Raw genomic sequence first — 15,298 nt, forward strand, 5'->3', positions numbered from 1 at the left:
CGTCGTCATAGTCATACTAGTTGTTACGAGTATACTACTATCTCTTTATCAACCAGTGTACAGTGCGGTAGTTCACGGCTGTGGCTACCTCTGTGTCGGCAGTCGGCAGGCAGTCCGTCCATCCATAATTGTATTATTATAATATATACCACCTAACCGTGGTTTTTTTTTCATTCTTTATACCGTCATAGTGTCATACTAGTTGTTACGAGTATACTACTATCTCTTTATCAACCAGTGTACAGTGCGGTAGTTCACGGCTGTGGCTACCTCTGTGTCGGCAGTCGGCAGGCAGTCCGTCCATCCATAATTGTATTATAATATATACCACCTAACCGTGGTTTTTTTTTCATTCTTTATACCGTCATAGTGTCATACTAGTTGTTACGAGTATACTACTATCTCTTTATCAACCAGTGTACAGTGCGGTAGTTCACGGCTGTGGCTACCTCTGTGTCGGCAGTCGGCAGGCAGTCCGTCCATCCATAATTGTATTATAATATATACCACCTAACCGTGGTTTTTTTTTCATTCTTTATACCGTCATAGTCAGTCATACTAGTTGTTACGAGTATACTACTATCTCTTTATCAACCAGTGTACAGTGCGGTAGTTCACGGCTGTGGCTACCTCTGTGTCGGCACTCGGCAGGCAGTCCGTCCATCCATAATTGTATTATAATATATACCACCTAACCGTGGTTTTTTTTTCATTCTTTATACCGTCATAGTCAGTCATACTAGTTGTTACGAGTATACTACTATCTCTTTATCAACCAGTGTACAGTGCGGTAGTTCACGGCTGTGGCTACCTCTGTGTCGGCACTCGGCAGCCCGTCCATAATTGTATATACCAGTGACCTAACCGTGGTTTTTTTTTCTTTCTTTATACATACATACTAGTTACGAGTATACTATCTCTTTATCAACCAGTCTATATATTAGCAGCAGACACAGTACAGTGCGGTAGTTCACGGCTGTGGCTACCTCTGTGTCGGCACTCGGCAGCCCGTCCATAATTGTATATACCACCTAACCGTGGTTTTTTTTTCTTTCTTTATACATACATACTAGTTACGAGTATACTATCTCTTTATCAACCAGTCTATATATTAGCAGCAGACACAGTACAGTGCGGTAGTTCACGGCTGTGGCTACCTCTGTGTCGGCACTCGGCAGCCCGTCCATAATTGTATACTAGTATCCAATCCATCCATCTCCATTGTTTACCTGAGGTGCCTTTTAGTTGTGCCTATTAAAATATGGAGAACAAAAATGCCACTCCTAGATGGGCCCGGTGTTTGTGTCGGCCACTAGGGTCGCTAATCTTACTCACACAGCTACCTCATTGCGCCTCTTTTTTTCTTTGCGTCATGTGCTGTTTGGGGAGGGTTTTTTGGAAGGGACATCCTGCGTGACACTGCAGTGCCACTCCTAGATGGGCCCGGTGTTTGTGTCGGCCACTAGGGTCGCTTATCTTACTCACACAGCGACCTCGGTGCAAATTTTAGGACTAAAAATAATATTGTGAGGTGTGAGGTATTCAGAATAGACTGAAAATGAGTGTAAATTATGGTTTTTGAGGTTAATAATACTTTGGGATCAAAATGACCCCCAAATTCTATGATTTAAGCTGTTTTTTAGTGTTTTTGGAAAAAAACACCCGAATCCAAAACACACCCGAATCCGACAAAAATAATTCGGTGAGGTTTTGCCAAAACGCGTTCGAACCCAAAACACGGCCGCGGAACCGAACCCAAAACCAAAACACAAAACCCGAAAAATTTCAGGCGCTCATCTCTAGTTGTGGTTACAGGCTCTGTGCACGGCAGGGAATCCGGCGCTGGTTTTCTGCTCACAGTCTGTGAGGTCTGAGTGGGGCGTGGACAGCACCTGCTATATAAACCATCCTCTCAGGCTAGGCAAATGCTGCTGAATCTTTGTTTGTTAGTCAGTTCCAGAGAGTTAGCTAGTACTGTGTGACTTTGTATTTACTTGTTGCTTACTGCGAATAGGCCTTGGGATTCGGTACTTCATTCTGCCAATCCACACCTAGCAGTAAGACTGGAGTCAGTTGTTTGACCTGCTGGGGTTCTTTTGCTATTCTGTGAACCCAGCAGGTTTACGGCTGTACTCTCAGACCTGCTTGCTTAATCCTCCCTCACTGTGCAGAGCGTCCAGGTGTCAGTTTAGTGGCAGTAAGCTGAACCTGTGCCCTGCAAGTGGGGGTTAGGATTGTGGATACTCTCCTTGTGTCTATATTTCTATCTCTGACCAAGGAGTTTATTTCCACACCCGTTGGTAACCCTTTGGGGTTTTTTCTGTTGCTCTTAGCAACATCATTTCGGGTGCTCCACATGTTAAATCACTACACCTCGCTTCTTTGTCCGCTCTATTCCATCTGAGCATTCCTGACACTAGGGAGACACCCAATTCCTGAGCCTTTGGGCTTCTCCATTCACTTTGTGTTTATTAGTTATTCCATCACCTCCTGTGTATGTTAAGTTATACTGTCTGTGAGTTCGTTTGCTTCGCTTCCCTCTCTGTTCATACACCGGTATACTCCTGTTAGCACTAGTGTGCGTAACACAAACTGGTGTGATACAAGTAAAGGTGTTCAGGATGCCTGAGGTCACATAACTGACACTGGCATCCCGATCTTAAGAATGCTGACAGGAGATGGAGTAATTATTTAACCACTCCCCTGTATCCTACCCTAACCCTGACCCCCCCCCCCCTGGGGTGGCAGCTAGGGCTAAAATAGTGGGGGTGGTGGCTAGGGCTAAGATACTGGGGTGGCAGCTAGGACTAATAACTTTGGTGGTGACAGCTACGGATAACACCCCCCCCAGTGCCAAACACAACCTCCCCCCAGTGCACAAAACCTAATAATCACCCTGATATTTATCATGGGAATAGTCACCCTGATATTTATCATGGGATGTCGACAGTTGTGGTCCAGCACCAGGATTCCATGTGGTATTGGGATTCCGGCGTCAGTCCCATGATCACCGGTATCTCATACCCACCGGCATCCCTTACAGACATTATAGCATTATGACATTATTCCCCTGGGTAGGACAAATATTTAATCATAAGAAGTCACTTAGTATCAGCTGTGTATGAGAATTGGAATAAGAGTAAATAACTTTAGCGACCTACTGTATATAAATAGAACGGTCATACATAAAACTGTAACACTACAGGCACAGATCAGAGACTCATCCCGTCCTGTGTGACAGAAGACAAGAGAATGGAAGCCAGACCCGAGCTGAAGCACTATCATCTGCATGGGATGGATTCCACAGACTTCCTTAGATGTTATTTTGAGGCAGAATGTGTATTCAGAGATGAGTCGGTGGGGTTTGTTCTGGAGACGCTGCACAGCATATTAGCAAAAGGTCTGTATACAGGATGGATTGTAGCCTCAGATATACAACAGGATTTTCTGAGTAACCGAGCAATTCAATTGGTTTGCACAGTATATCCATAATTAATATACAAAAAACCCTGCATTGTATAGCAGTATTGGGAGTGTTTGTATCAACATCTATCCTCTCCAAAGGCAATGATAACCTGTAATGGGAGTATCAAAGGTCACAGATATTGTAGAATGTTCCCCTTTTCCTCTTGCTACAGTATGTATGGTATTATTTATTTTCCTGTCGATTGTGATCACAAATTTTATCTTTGATTTTAATTATGTATTTAAATAAATACTTAGGCTTTAGTATATCCATTTACAATACCAGGCTCTGTAAACTTATACCCCTCTCACACCAGCAGCTTTGAACACGGGATATTGGCACATGAGCGCGCATAACCCGTGTTCCTGTGCGGTGTGAAAGGTACCAGGGGCAATATACCAGGTTGAACGACCCAGTATTTCAACCCTGCTAGCGAGCAGGGTTGAACTCGTGTTCAACCCAGCTCGCTGTGCGGTGTGAACGGGAGCCGGCTCAGTGCGACCCGTTTCCCGTTCAGTGTGTGGATGGGCAGCGTTTGGAAATCATGTGATCTCCCAGCATTACCCATACTGCGTCACTGTTGATGTCACCAACCTGGCAATATGCCGAATTGCAGTCTGCGGTGTGAAAGGAGTATTGAGGCGGGTCGCACACTGGGAGCTCCTGTGTCACGCTCCCGGCTGCGACCCACCTCAGACGGTGTGAAAGTGGTATATTCATACAGGTCAGAGCAAACCTTTTGTTTGCTTTTTCATAAGTTGGAGGTTTCATAGACACTTCCACCTGAGAGTGCTGACGACCTATCTCTAAAATTAATATATATACACCACAGGCGTCACTCAGAATCAGAATCAGAATCAGCTTTATTGGCCAGGTGTACTCACGTACACTACGAATTCTTTGTGGTACAATGCATCGCCAAGCAGCAACATGAAGGGGGAATACATAGCATATGAAGGGGGAAGAACATAGCATACATTACATGTATGAGTTGATACTGCACATTGCAACTGTACAATAGACTCAACATATTAGACATATTATACATGTAGGACTAAACACAAAGGCTGCTTGGCAGAGCAGCACCGAGGCAGCCATCCGCGGCGCCAACTAGAACTCAAACAATGCACATAATACAGAAGATTTAAGTATTACATCAAAAGATAAACCACACAGACAATAAAGACAGAAAGCATAATGCAGGGTTGGTGTAAGCATTTTGGGTAATAACCTCCAGGGGTTGTGTATTCCACCCTCACAAGGTACCAGATGCGGCAGCCATCTTAGGCGCTCTGCGTAGGATTACCCAGGGTGGAATAGTCCACCCCTAGAAGAGAACACAAAACGGGGAGATTGCAGAGTCCTTAGGTTCAGAGTAGGGTTCCAGTAAAACCATCAGGTCCATGTATTTTTCATCCCATCCACAAGTTTACCAGATGAGGCAGCCATGTTGGGCGCACTACGAAGGTTACACAGTGGGAGATGAGCCATACAAGGGCCAAATGCATTCACGGGAAAGCTGACACGAGTGTAGGAGTATGCTATACCCTGCATGGAAAGATCCAAATGAAGCACACCCTGCCCATGGAGGAACCATCCGAGGCAGCCATGTGAAGCGCACTGTGTAGGTTACTGCTGGCAGGGTGTGCAACCAATGGAGGTACACATTACAGGAATAGCACACAGTGGGGGGAAAGTACCCTGTAAGAAGAAAGAAGAGAAAGACACATTTGCAGGAAAACATTAATTTGTGAAAATGATAAATGTCCTGGTCTCATGAGAGCAGTGCGGGTGTGTGTGAGAGTGTGGGGAGCAGTGCGGGTTGGTGTAAGAATGTGGAGTGCACACTAATGTCCAATGGAACTGACCCAGCAAAATCTGGTCCTGATGCGCACGCCCCTCAGTTCCCTGCTCAGCTTGAGGGGTAGTCTTGGGGGCAGTCATGATGTTCTTGGACAGAGAAGTAGCAGGCATTGGTCCTGGTGTTCTCAAGGCAGAGGTGAGGAGAGGCCACATGATGGTCCCGAGTTGCAGTGTTTGGGGAAATTGTATTATTCGAGAGTTTAGCGTAGTCCAAATCCAGTTCAAACTCCGGTTCTAACTCCATTCTAAAATCATATTCTTAACAATTGCATTCTTCACAATTGCAAGCAGGCCAAGTCTTGACTGCAGGCCTTGATAATATTGCTCTTAAATGCTCCAACTATATCAGCTGGCAAAGGGGGAGGTATGCAATGAGAAGTTCAGCTAATTAACAGAGGTTATTTTGCATTGAAGAAGGATCACAGACATTTGCAGACAAACTTCCTTGGGGTGTGAAAAGTGTAGCCAGAGAGAGATGAGAGACTCAGATATATAAGCATGAAGATGGTGTTTTTACCTGTGAAGAGAGGAGAAATGGTTTTCAGTTCCGGTTCTAACTCCATTCTTAAATCATATTCTTAACAATTGCATTCTTCACAATTGCAAGCAGGCCAAGTCCTGACTGCAGGCCTTGATAATATTACTCCTGGGTGTTACCCTCGGAGGGGGTGACACTAAAATGCTGGCTCCTCTGTAGTGACAGGAGCTAAGTGCTGTAGTGTGACATTATCCTGCAGCACCTGACTTATGTAACTGAGATGGAGCCAGCATTGCAGTCACAAGTCTCTGGGGGCAGTCCAGTATCTCCGGGAATGCTGGGCACGCCCCTGGAGTGAAGTACTGGGGGTCCTTCAGACTAGGCACACCAGTGGGTGACTCTTGTGAGCCCACACCCCTTTATCCAAGGCCACACCCTTTTTTTCATCCTCACTTCTCACCTTCAGTGCACGAGGGGGTACTTTTGGCTGCACTAGGTGTCACCAACCCTGATGCCACCACTAATATATATATATATATATATATATAGGTACGGAAGTCAGCGGCACTCAGCAGACGGGATAAAGCAGTGAAAATTCTTTATTTACGTCCTACGCCGTTTCGGGGGTTCACCCCCGTCTTCAGGGACAAGTCATATATGACTTGTCCCTGAAGACGGGGGTGAACCCCCGAAACGGCGTAGGACGTAAATAAAGAATTTTCACTGCTTTATCCCGTCTGCTGAGTGCCGCTGACTTCCGTACCTATTTGGATCTTGCCATAGATCACAGAGGGCACCGCAGCAAGTACCACGTCACATACCCTACAGAGTGCCGAACCTATCCGCTATATATATATATATATATATATATATATACATATTATTTATCATATACAGTTTATATATTTGTTGTGACTGGCACCTTCAGACCCTTTTGTTTACTTCTTTAATTAAATTGGTGAATTTATCGTGTACAGAGATTAGTACATTGCTCCTCTGCTGATCATAATGAGAAAAGGTGAAACATTTCATGGCCTCAGAGGGGTTATAGCTACCGACATCACTTCCACCTGTGTTGCTTTGCTTCTCAGGAGTCAGGGGGAAGACCCACCAAACCTTATGCACACACCGCACACAGCAGACTACCAAATCTAGCTTTGTAGAAAAATCTTTTTTTGAATCACAAAAAAATTAATGAATAATATTTATTTTAGGCATATAAATATCTAACACACTATCACACCAATGTTAATTATTATATACAGAATGGATTTTTTTGCTGACACAATAGCTCATTTATAGCATGTGTCCATTACTTCATCAAAACATGCCATGTTTCAATGCAAAGGTGTCAAATACATTTATAATTTTTGCATGCAGAATCGATACCGGCTGCTTTTGCATGTAGTCCACAAATGTTGGGCAGATTTATTTTCTACATTGTAATTTACTGCAGATGTGATATTGGACAGGCCTCTCTCAAATTTAAATCTCTCTGTACAATGATTCTGCCCCACCTGCAGTGTCCCATGGTTTTACCAAAGTGCAAAATTTACTTGTTCTATTTGCTTTGCTTCCACCTCGGAATCAGTCCCTACAGTAAATCTAAGATTGCCAGTAATTTATTTAATTGGCATAGATGAAGGCACCCAGTATTATGCCAGGAAACATACATCATGACAACTATTCCAGTATGTGACCAATGCTGGGAGACACATTACGTTTAGTTTCATAAACTCACTTTGACTATATAGAATGTTGCATTTCTTTTATCTGAATCTTTCCCTGCAGGTCGCATTAAAGGAGAAACTGTGATTGACATAAGCATCGGATCCTTCGTTCATCATCTTTTTGATCTCAGTGAATATTTTAAAGAGATCATTATACTAAAATTAACAGAGCCATGTATTATGGAACTCAACAAATGGGTGAACACCCGCACTGGGGCTTTTAATTGGAATCATGCATCTAAGATTGTTACTGAGCTGAAAGGCATCAGGTAAAATATGATTCTAAACTATATATATATAAGTGTGTGTGTGTGTGTGTGTGTGTGTGTGTGTGTGTGTGTGTGTGTGTGTGTGTGTGTGTGTGTGTGTGTGTGTGTGTGTTCCAGCATAACTCTGGGATGCCTGGAGCAATTTACACCAAACTTGGTACACATATGACTTACAATCTGGAAAAAAATACTGTGGTGGTAAGACACCCCTAGCACCCGTAAGGGTGGGAAGGGGGTGAAATGTAAAAATCCATAGTTTTTGGGGTTGCTGAGATGAATACTGACACCCCTGATGCAGATTCAGTCCAAGTTCAGTCCCCATAAGCATGGGGGTTGAGAAGTGTTAGTGAACTTAAACATGAAGATGGCGTAATCACAATAGTCCTATTGCGTTAAGATTTCCATGTACCCAGCATTTACAGCACTGAGCAGTGCAGCATCAGAGGTGGGACGGGCAGAGAAGGAGGTGGATTATTCTCCTCAGCATCAGCATTTTTACAGCATTAATCCAGGGAAGTCCAGAGGTGCGGCCTGACAAAGATAGGCATTAGTCTTTAAATTCCATAGCAAAACACGTTATTCATCTAGGGGTGTGGAACATTAGATCGACAGTGTCTAGGTCGACAATGTTTAGGTTGACCACTATAGGTCAACAGTCACTAGGTCGACAGGGTTGGAAGGTCGACAGGGTTTCTAGGTCGGCGTGCTAAGTCGACAGGTCAAAAGGTCGACATGAGTTTTTTTTTGGGGGGTTGTGTCATTATCTTCGTAGAGTGACCGGGAACACCAGTTAGTGCACCGTTTCCCCTTGCATGGCTCGCTTCGCTTGCCATGCTTCAGGCAAAGTGACTCGCTCCAATACCGCTTCACTCGTCACAGATTACCGTTCCAATCGTAGTCCACATGGATCGTTAAGTATGAGAAAGTAAAAAAAAAAAAAAAAAAAAAGGTGAAAAAATCATGTCGACCTTTTGACCTGTCGACCTAGAAACCTTGTCGACCTTCCAACCCGGTCGACCTAGTGACTGTCGACCTAAACATTGTCGACCTAGACAGGGTCGATCTTCAGAACGGATCCCTTCATCTAGATAAGTATAAAAAGGAAGAGAACATGTAAAAAATCATAGCAAAAATTTTACTTAAAGGATAACTGTTTTAGTTTTGAATCGAAAACCATACAGGTAGATGATTATAGTGAATATTCCTACAAATTCAATACTTCTAAATGTGGATGTAGCAATTCAAGGAATAAAACAATTATCAAGACACCTTACACATAAAGAACACGGAAAATGGCAGAGAACACTCAACTACTTCTCAAAAATCATTGATAGTTACAAGTAAAATGTGTATGCTCTTTCAGATGTTTTTGATTTGTTTTTGTTTTTATGGATGAGGTATAAAAGAACCGAAGAGAAACATAAAATCTGCAATGACACTAAAACCTGCAGTTTTATATAATGTACTGGTTTCATTTTTTTTAGTGACCCAGATTGTTCTTGTGAAAAGGAAGAAAAGTTAAAGGAAACAATTAAACGCATTGTGAAATTCGACTTCAGCAACGAAAATCTCACAGATCCGGAGGTGTTACCACCAGCCGACTGTCTAATCTCAGCGTGGGTGCTGGAAGCGGTTTGTCAGGACCAACAAGAGTACATCAGAAACCTGAGGAAGATGTCAAAGCTCCTTAAACCTGGGGGAACCCTTATTTTAATTGTAAACTTAAACTGTACATATTACACCGTTGGTAATGATAGGCTACATGCATTTAATAATAATGAAAGCTTTGTAAAAAAGAACCTCACTGACAAAGGATTTGTAATTGGTTCCTGTGAGCTATTTGACAGAAAAGTTGTGAGTGACCTCATAGATCATAAGCAAGTGATGGTTCTTTCTGCTGTCAAAGGGAATTCTTAGGTTGTCTGAGGAGTGGCAACTGGCTTGATGATTCATTAAAAAGCCTCTTAATAACTACTGATCTGCTTTAACTTAGTTTTTCTTACCTTCTATAGCCCTCAGCCATTTCTAAATATTACATACTGTAAAGCTTTCATCATGTGAAATAAAGCTTACATAAGTGTTAATGTAAAGCAAATGATAATTATTTTCCTCCATCTCTGCCGTCTATGTAATAGTCTAAAATTATATATATACATATGCACACATATACATACACATACACAAACAAGTAAAAAAAAAAAGGTTCTGCTATTTAGAAAAAAAAATGGACTGGCATGAACCTAAACTGCTGAATGTCCAGTGGCCAGGTTAGTTTCTCCCTGGTCTATATAATACATGAAATGGAATTGTCTAATGATACAATTTCCAAGCAGGACAGTTCTACTGAACCATTGGTTATGGTAGAAGAATTATCTTTTTTTTTTTAAATGGGTACGGGGGGAGAGATGTGAGGTGATGCCAGTACTTAGAACCTTTAGGAACACTCAGAAGAAGATGATGACTAGCATAATAAGTTTTATGACAATAAAGTTCATAAAAAAATTATATCTGATGTGATTAAAGGCAATTCAACAGAAAATGTTGTTAGGCTATATGTACATGTGACTCATGACCAGTTGGTGAGATATTTTTTTAGAAATATGCATAGCCCAAGCCAGTCAGCGGTTTGCTGTTGTTCTCTAACTTAACTATCTGTATAATATTTGAATATATTTTGGAGTGGAATAGTGTAATTATACAATTTCCAGGGAGGAGAGTTATACTGTACAAGTCAATATAGTAGAAGAACTACCTTTTTTTTTAATTATTATTATTGTTTGGGGGGGGGGTAGGTGCCAGTACACTCAGAAAAAGATGAAGAGTAGTATAATGAGTTTAATTACAATAAAGGTAATCAAAAATTGTTTTAGGCTATATGTAAATGTGACTCATGAAATGTGCAAAACCTAAGCCAGTCAGCTGCTTACTGTTGTTGTCTAATTTAATATATACTAACCATCAGATTTTCAGATCTACTGTTTGCAAGAACAGTAGAGATTAAAAAAAGTGTGAAAGGGAGAGGTAAATATATAATGAAAGGAAAAGAGAGTGAAAAAAAGAGAAGAGACAGAAACATAGAAAAAAAATAGGGAAATGAAGAAAAAGGTAAGGAGAGAGGAAGAGAGTGAGCACCTCCAAATTAACAAAAATCTAAAATAAAAATTGAAAAGAATATGTACAGTATAACCGTTTGCTTGGTGGAACTGATATATGGTGGTTGCCTGGAAAAGGTCTATTACAAGGATAGATACGCTAGGTGTACACAAGTTGATTGACAGGAAGCAGATGTTTGGAGGTGGTAACTGGTCGTTTTCTGTCTGTGTTAGGAAAAACACAGGCGTTCCCAAGCTTTTTCAGGGAGGGTTTGTGTTAGGAAAAACACAGGTATTCCAAGCTTTTTCAGGGAGGGTTTGTGATGTCAGCTCCTGCCCCGATCAGCCTGTTTCATTCGCACTGTAGGAGTAAGTCCTGGGCTACACACAGACTGCACAGACTGGAAAAAACATTAGATGGTGAGTGAGTTGCGAATGGATTTGCTGCTGACTAGGGAATGCAAAATTTTTAGCATGGTGTACGCAGACTTGCACGGCGTGGATTTTAACAGCGTTATGTGTAAGCAGTGCTAATACTGGGGCATTATGTGTAAGCAGTGCTACTACCGGGGATGTTACGTGTAAGCTGTGCTACTACTGGGACATTATGTGTAAGTGGTGCTACTACTGGGTGCGTTACATGTAAGCTTCACTACTACTTAGGCGTTATGTGTAAGCTGCGCTACTACTGGGGGCACTACATGTAAGCTGCGCTACTACTGGGGCCATTACGTGTAAGCAGCAAAACTACTGGGGCATTAAGTGTAAGCTGTGCTACTACTGGGGCATTATGTCTAAGCTGCGCTACTACTGAGGTATTAATGTGAAAGCGGTTCTACTACTGGCTTCATTATGTGTAAGTGGTGCTACTACTGGTGGCATTATGTGTAAGCTGCACTACTACTGGCTGGGGGCATTATGTATAAGTTGTGCTACTACTGGGGTGTTACGTGTTAGCGGCACTACTACTGGGTTTGTTACAGTACATGTAAGCTGTACTACTACTGGGGCATTATGTGTAAGCGGCGCTACTACTGGGTTCGTTATGTGTAAGCGGCGCCACTACTGGTGGCATTACGTGTAAGCTGCGCTACTACTGGGGGCGTTATGTGTAAGCTGCGCTACTACTGGGTTTATTATGTGTAAGCGGCACTACTAATGGGGTCATTATGTGTAAGCGACATTACTACTGGGGTCATTATGTGTAAGCGGTACTACAACTGGGGTCGCTATGTGTAAGCGGCACTACTACTGGGGGCATTACATGTAAGCTGCACTATTACTGGGGCATTATGTGTAAAGCTGCGCTACTACTGGGTTTATTATGTGGAAGCTGCGTTACTACTGGGTTTATTATGTGTAAGCAGCGATATTACTGGGTTTATTATGTGTAAGTGGCACTAATAATGGGGTCGTCATGTGTAAGCGGCGCTACTACTGGTGTCGTTATGTGCAAGCGGCGCTACTACCGGGGCATTATGTGTAAGCAGGGTCAATACTGGGTACGTTTTAAATGGGGGAACTATTGTATGTCCATGCCCCTCCCTTGTGAGACCACACCCATTTTTTGACGCACACTGTCCCTTTGTAACGTATGGGAGGGCACAAAGTTATAGTTTGCAGGGGGGCGCTAAACACCCTAGCACCAGCCCTGGCCAAACCCCCTAAAAAGTACTTGGACCCAGCCAGGCTCTCTACTGCCTTGCACTCATCTATGCTGCAATGCATACGCATCACAACACGCATGGCGCAATTAGAATGGCCGCGACTTAATGCATGTATGCAAATGCGTGCACACTAGTGATGTGCACCGGACATTTTTCGGGTTTTGTGTTTTGGTTGTGGATACGGATCCGCGGCCGTGTTTTGGATTCGGACGCGTTTTGGCAAAACCTCCCTGAAAATATTTTGGCGGATTCGGGTGTTTTTTTACAAAAGCCCCTCAAAAACAGCTTAAATCATAGAATTTGGGGGTCATTTTGATCCCATAGTATTATTAAACTAAATAACCATAATTTCCACTCATTTCCAGTCTATTCTGAACACCTCACACCTCACAATATTATTTTTAGTCCTAAAATTTGCACAGAGGTCGCTGGATGACTAAGCTAAGCGACCCAAGTGGCCGACACAAACACCTGGCCCATCTAGGAGTGGCACTGCAGTGTCAGACAGGATGGCACTTCAAAAAATAGTCCCCAAACAGCACATGATGCAAAGAAAAATGATGCAAAGAAAAATGAAAGAAAAAAGACGTGCAAGATGGAATTGTCCTTGGCCCTCCCACCCACCTTTATGTTGTTTAAACAGGACATGCACACTTTAATAAACCCATCATTTCAGCGACAGGGTCTGCCACACGACTGAAATGACTGGTTGGTTTGGGCCCCCACCAAAAAAGAAGCAATCAATCTCTCCTTGCACAAACTGGCTCTACAAAGGCAAGATATCCACCTTCTCCTCATCCTCCGATTCCACACCCCTTTCACTGTGTACATCCCCCTCCTCACAGATTATTAATTCGTCCCCACTGGAATCCACCATCTCAGGTCCCTGTGTACTTTCTGGAGGCAATTGCTGGTGAATGTCTCCACGGAGGAATTGATTATAATTCCTTTTGATGAACATCATCTTCTCCACATTTTCTGAAATTAACCTTGTACGCCGATTGCTGACAAGGTGAGCGGCTGCACTAAACACTCTTTCGGAGTACACACTGGAGGGGGGGCAACTTAGGTAAAATAAATCTAGTTTCTGCAAGGGCCTCCAAATTGCCTCTTTTTCCTGCCAGTATACATACAGACTGTCTGACGTGCCTACTTGGATGCGGTCACTCATATAATCCTCCACCATTCTTTCAATGGTGACAGAATCATATGCAGTGACAGTAGACGACATGTCAGTAATCATTGGCAGGTCCTTCAGTCCGGACCAGATGTCAGTACTCGCTCCAGACTGCCCTGCATCACCGCCAGCGGGTGGGCTCGGAATTTTTAGCCTTTTCCTTGCAGCCCCAGTTGTGGGAGAATGTGAAGGAGGAGCTGTTGACGGGTCACGTTCCGCTTGACTTGACAATTTTCTCACCAGCAGGTCTTTGAACCCCTGCAGACTTGTGTCTGCCGGAAAGAGAGATACAACGTAGGTTTTAAATCTAGGATCGAGCACGGTGGCCAAAATGTAGTGCTCTGATTTCAACAGATTGACCACCCGTGAATCCTGGTTAAGCGAATTAAGGGCTCCATCCGCAAGTCCCACATGCCTAGCGGAATCGCTCTGTTTTAGCTCCTCCTTCAATCTCTCCAGCTTCTTCTGCAAAAGCCTGATGAGGGGAATGACCTGACTGGCAGTGTCTGAACTGACTTCACGTGTGGCAAGTTCAAAGGGTTGCAGAACCTTGCACAATGTTGAAATCATTCTCCACTGCGCTTGAGTCAGGTGCATTCCCCCTCCTTTGCCTATATCGTAGGTAGCTGTATAGGCTTCAATGGCCTTTTGCTGCTCCTCCCTCCTCTAAAGCATATAGAGGGTTGAATTTCACCTCGTTACCACCTCTTGCTTCAGATGATGGCGGGGCAGGTTCAGGAGTGTTTGCTGGTGCTCCAGTCTTCGGCATGCGGTGGCTGAATGCCGAAAGTGGCCCGCAATTCTTCGGGCCACCGACAGCATCTCTTGCACACCCTGTCGTTTTAAAAAAAAAATTTGCACCACCAAATTCAATGTATGTGCAAAACATGGGACGTGCTGGAATTTGCCCACATGTAATGCACGCACAATATTGGTGGCATTGTCTGATGTCACAAATCCCCAGAAGAGTCCAATTGGGGTAAGCCATTCTGCGATGATGTTCCTCAGTTTCCGTAAGAGGTTGTCAGCTGTGTGCCTCTTATGGAAAGCGGTGATACAAAGCGTAGCCTGCCTAGGAACGAGTTGCCGTTTGCGATATGCTGCTACTGGTGCCGCCGCTATTGTTCTTGCTGCGGGAGGCAATACATCTACCCAGTGGGCTGTCACAGTCATATAGTCCTTAGTCTGCCCTGCTCCACTTGTCCACATGTCCGTGGTTAAGTGGACATTGGGTGCAACTGCATTTTTTAGGACACTGGTGACTCTTTTTCTGAGGTCTGTGTACATTCTCGGTATCGCCTGCCTAGAGAAATGGAACCTAGATGGTATTTGATACCGGGGACACAGTACCTCAAGCAATTCTCTAGTTTCCTGTGAATTAACGGTGGATACCGGAAATACGTTTGACACCACCCAGGCTGCCAAGGCCTGAGTTATCCGCTTTGCAGCAGGATGACTGCTGTGATATTTCATCTTCCTCGCAAAGGACTGTTGGACAGTCAATTGCTTCCTAGAAGTAGTACAAGTGGTCTTCCGACTTCCCCTCTGGGATGATG

At 43.5% G+C, this 15,298-nt stretch overlaps 1 protein-coding gene across 1 annotated transcript; it reads left to right on the forward strand.

Moving 5' to 3' along the window:
- Nucleotides 1–3,217: 3,217 nt before the first annotated feature.
- On the forward strand, nt 3,218–9,821 carry LOC134965606 (nicotinamide N-methyltransferase-like). The gene is made up of 3 exons (XM_063941950.1): nt 3,218–3,400; nt 7,599–7,806; nt 9,291–9,821. Exons 1-3 carry the CDS (start codon nt 3,253–3,255, stop codon nt 9,721–9,723), a joined length of 789 nt encoding a protein of 262 aa, XP_063798020.1. The 5' UTR covers nt 3,218–3,252; the 3' UTR covers nt 9,724–9,821.
- Nucleotides 9,822–15,298: the final 5,477 nt, after the last annotated feature.

This window comes from Pseudophryne corroboree, chromosome 10 (assembly GCF_028390025.1).
Source record: "Pseudophryne corroboree isolate aPseCor3 chromosome 10, aPseCor3.hap2, whole genome shotgun sequence".
Lineage (NCBI taxonomy): Eukaryota > Metazoa > Chordata > Amphibia > Anura > Myobatrachidae > Pseudophryne > Pseudophryne corroboree.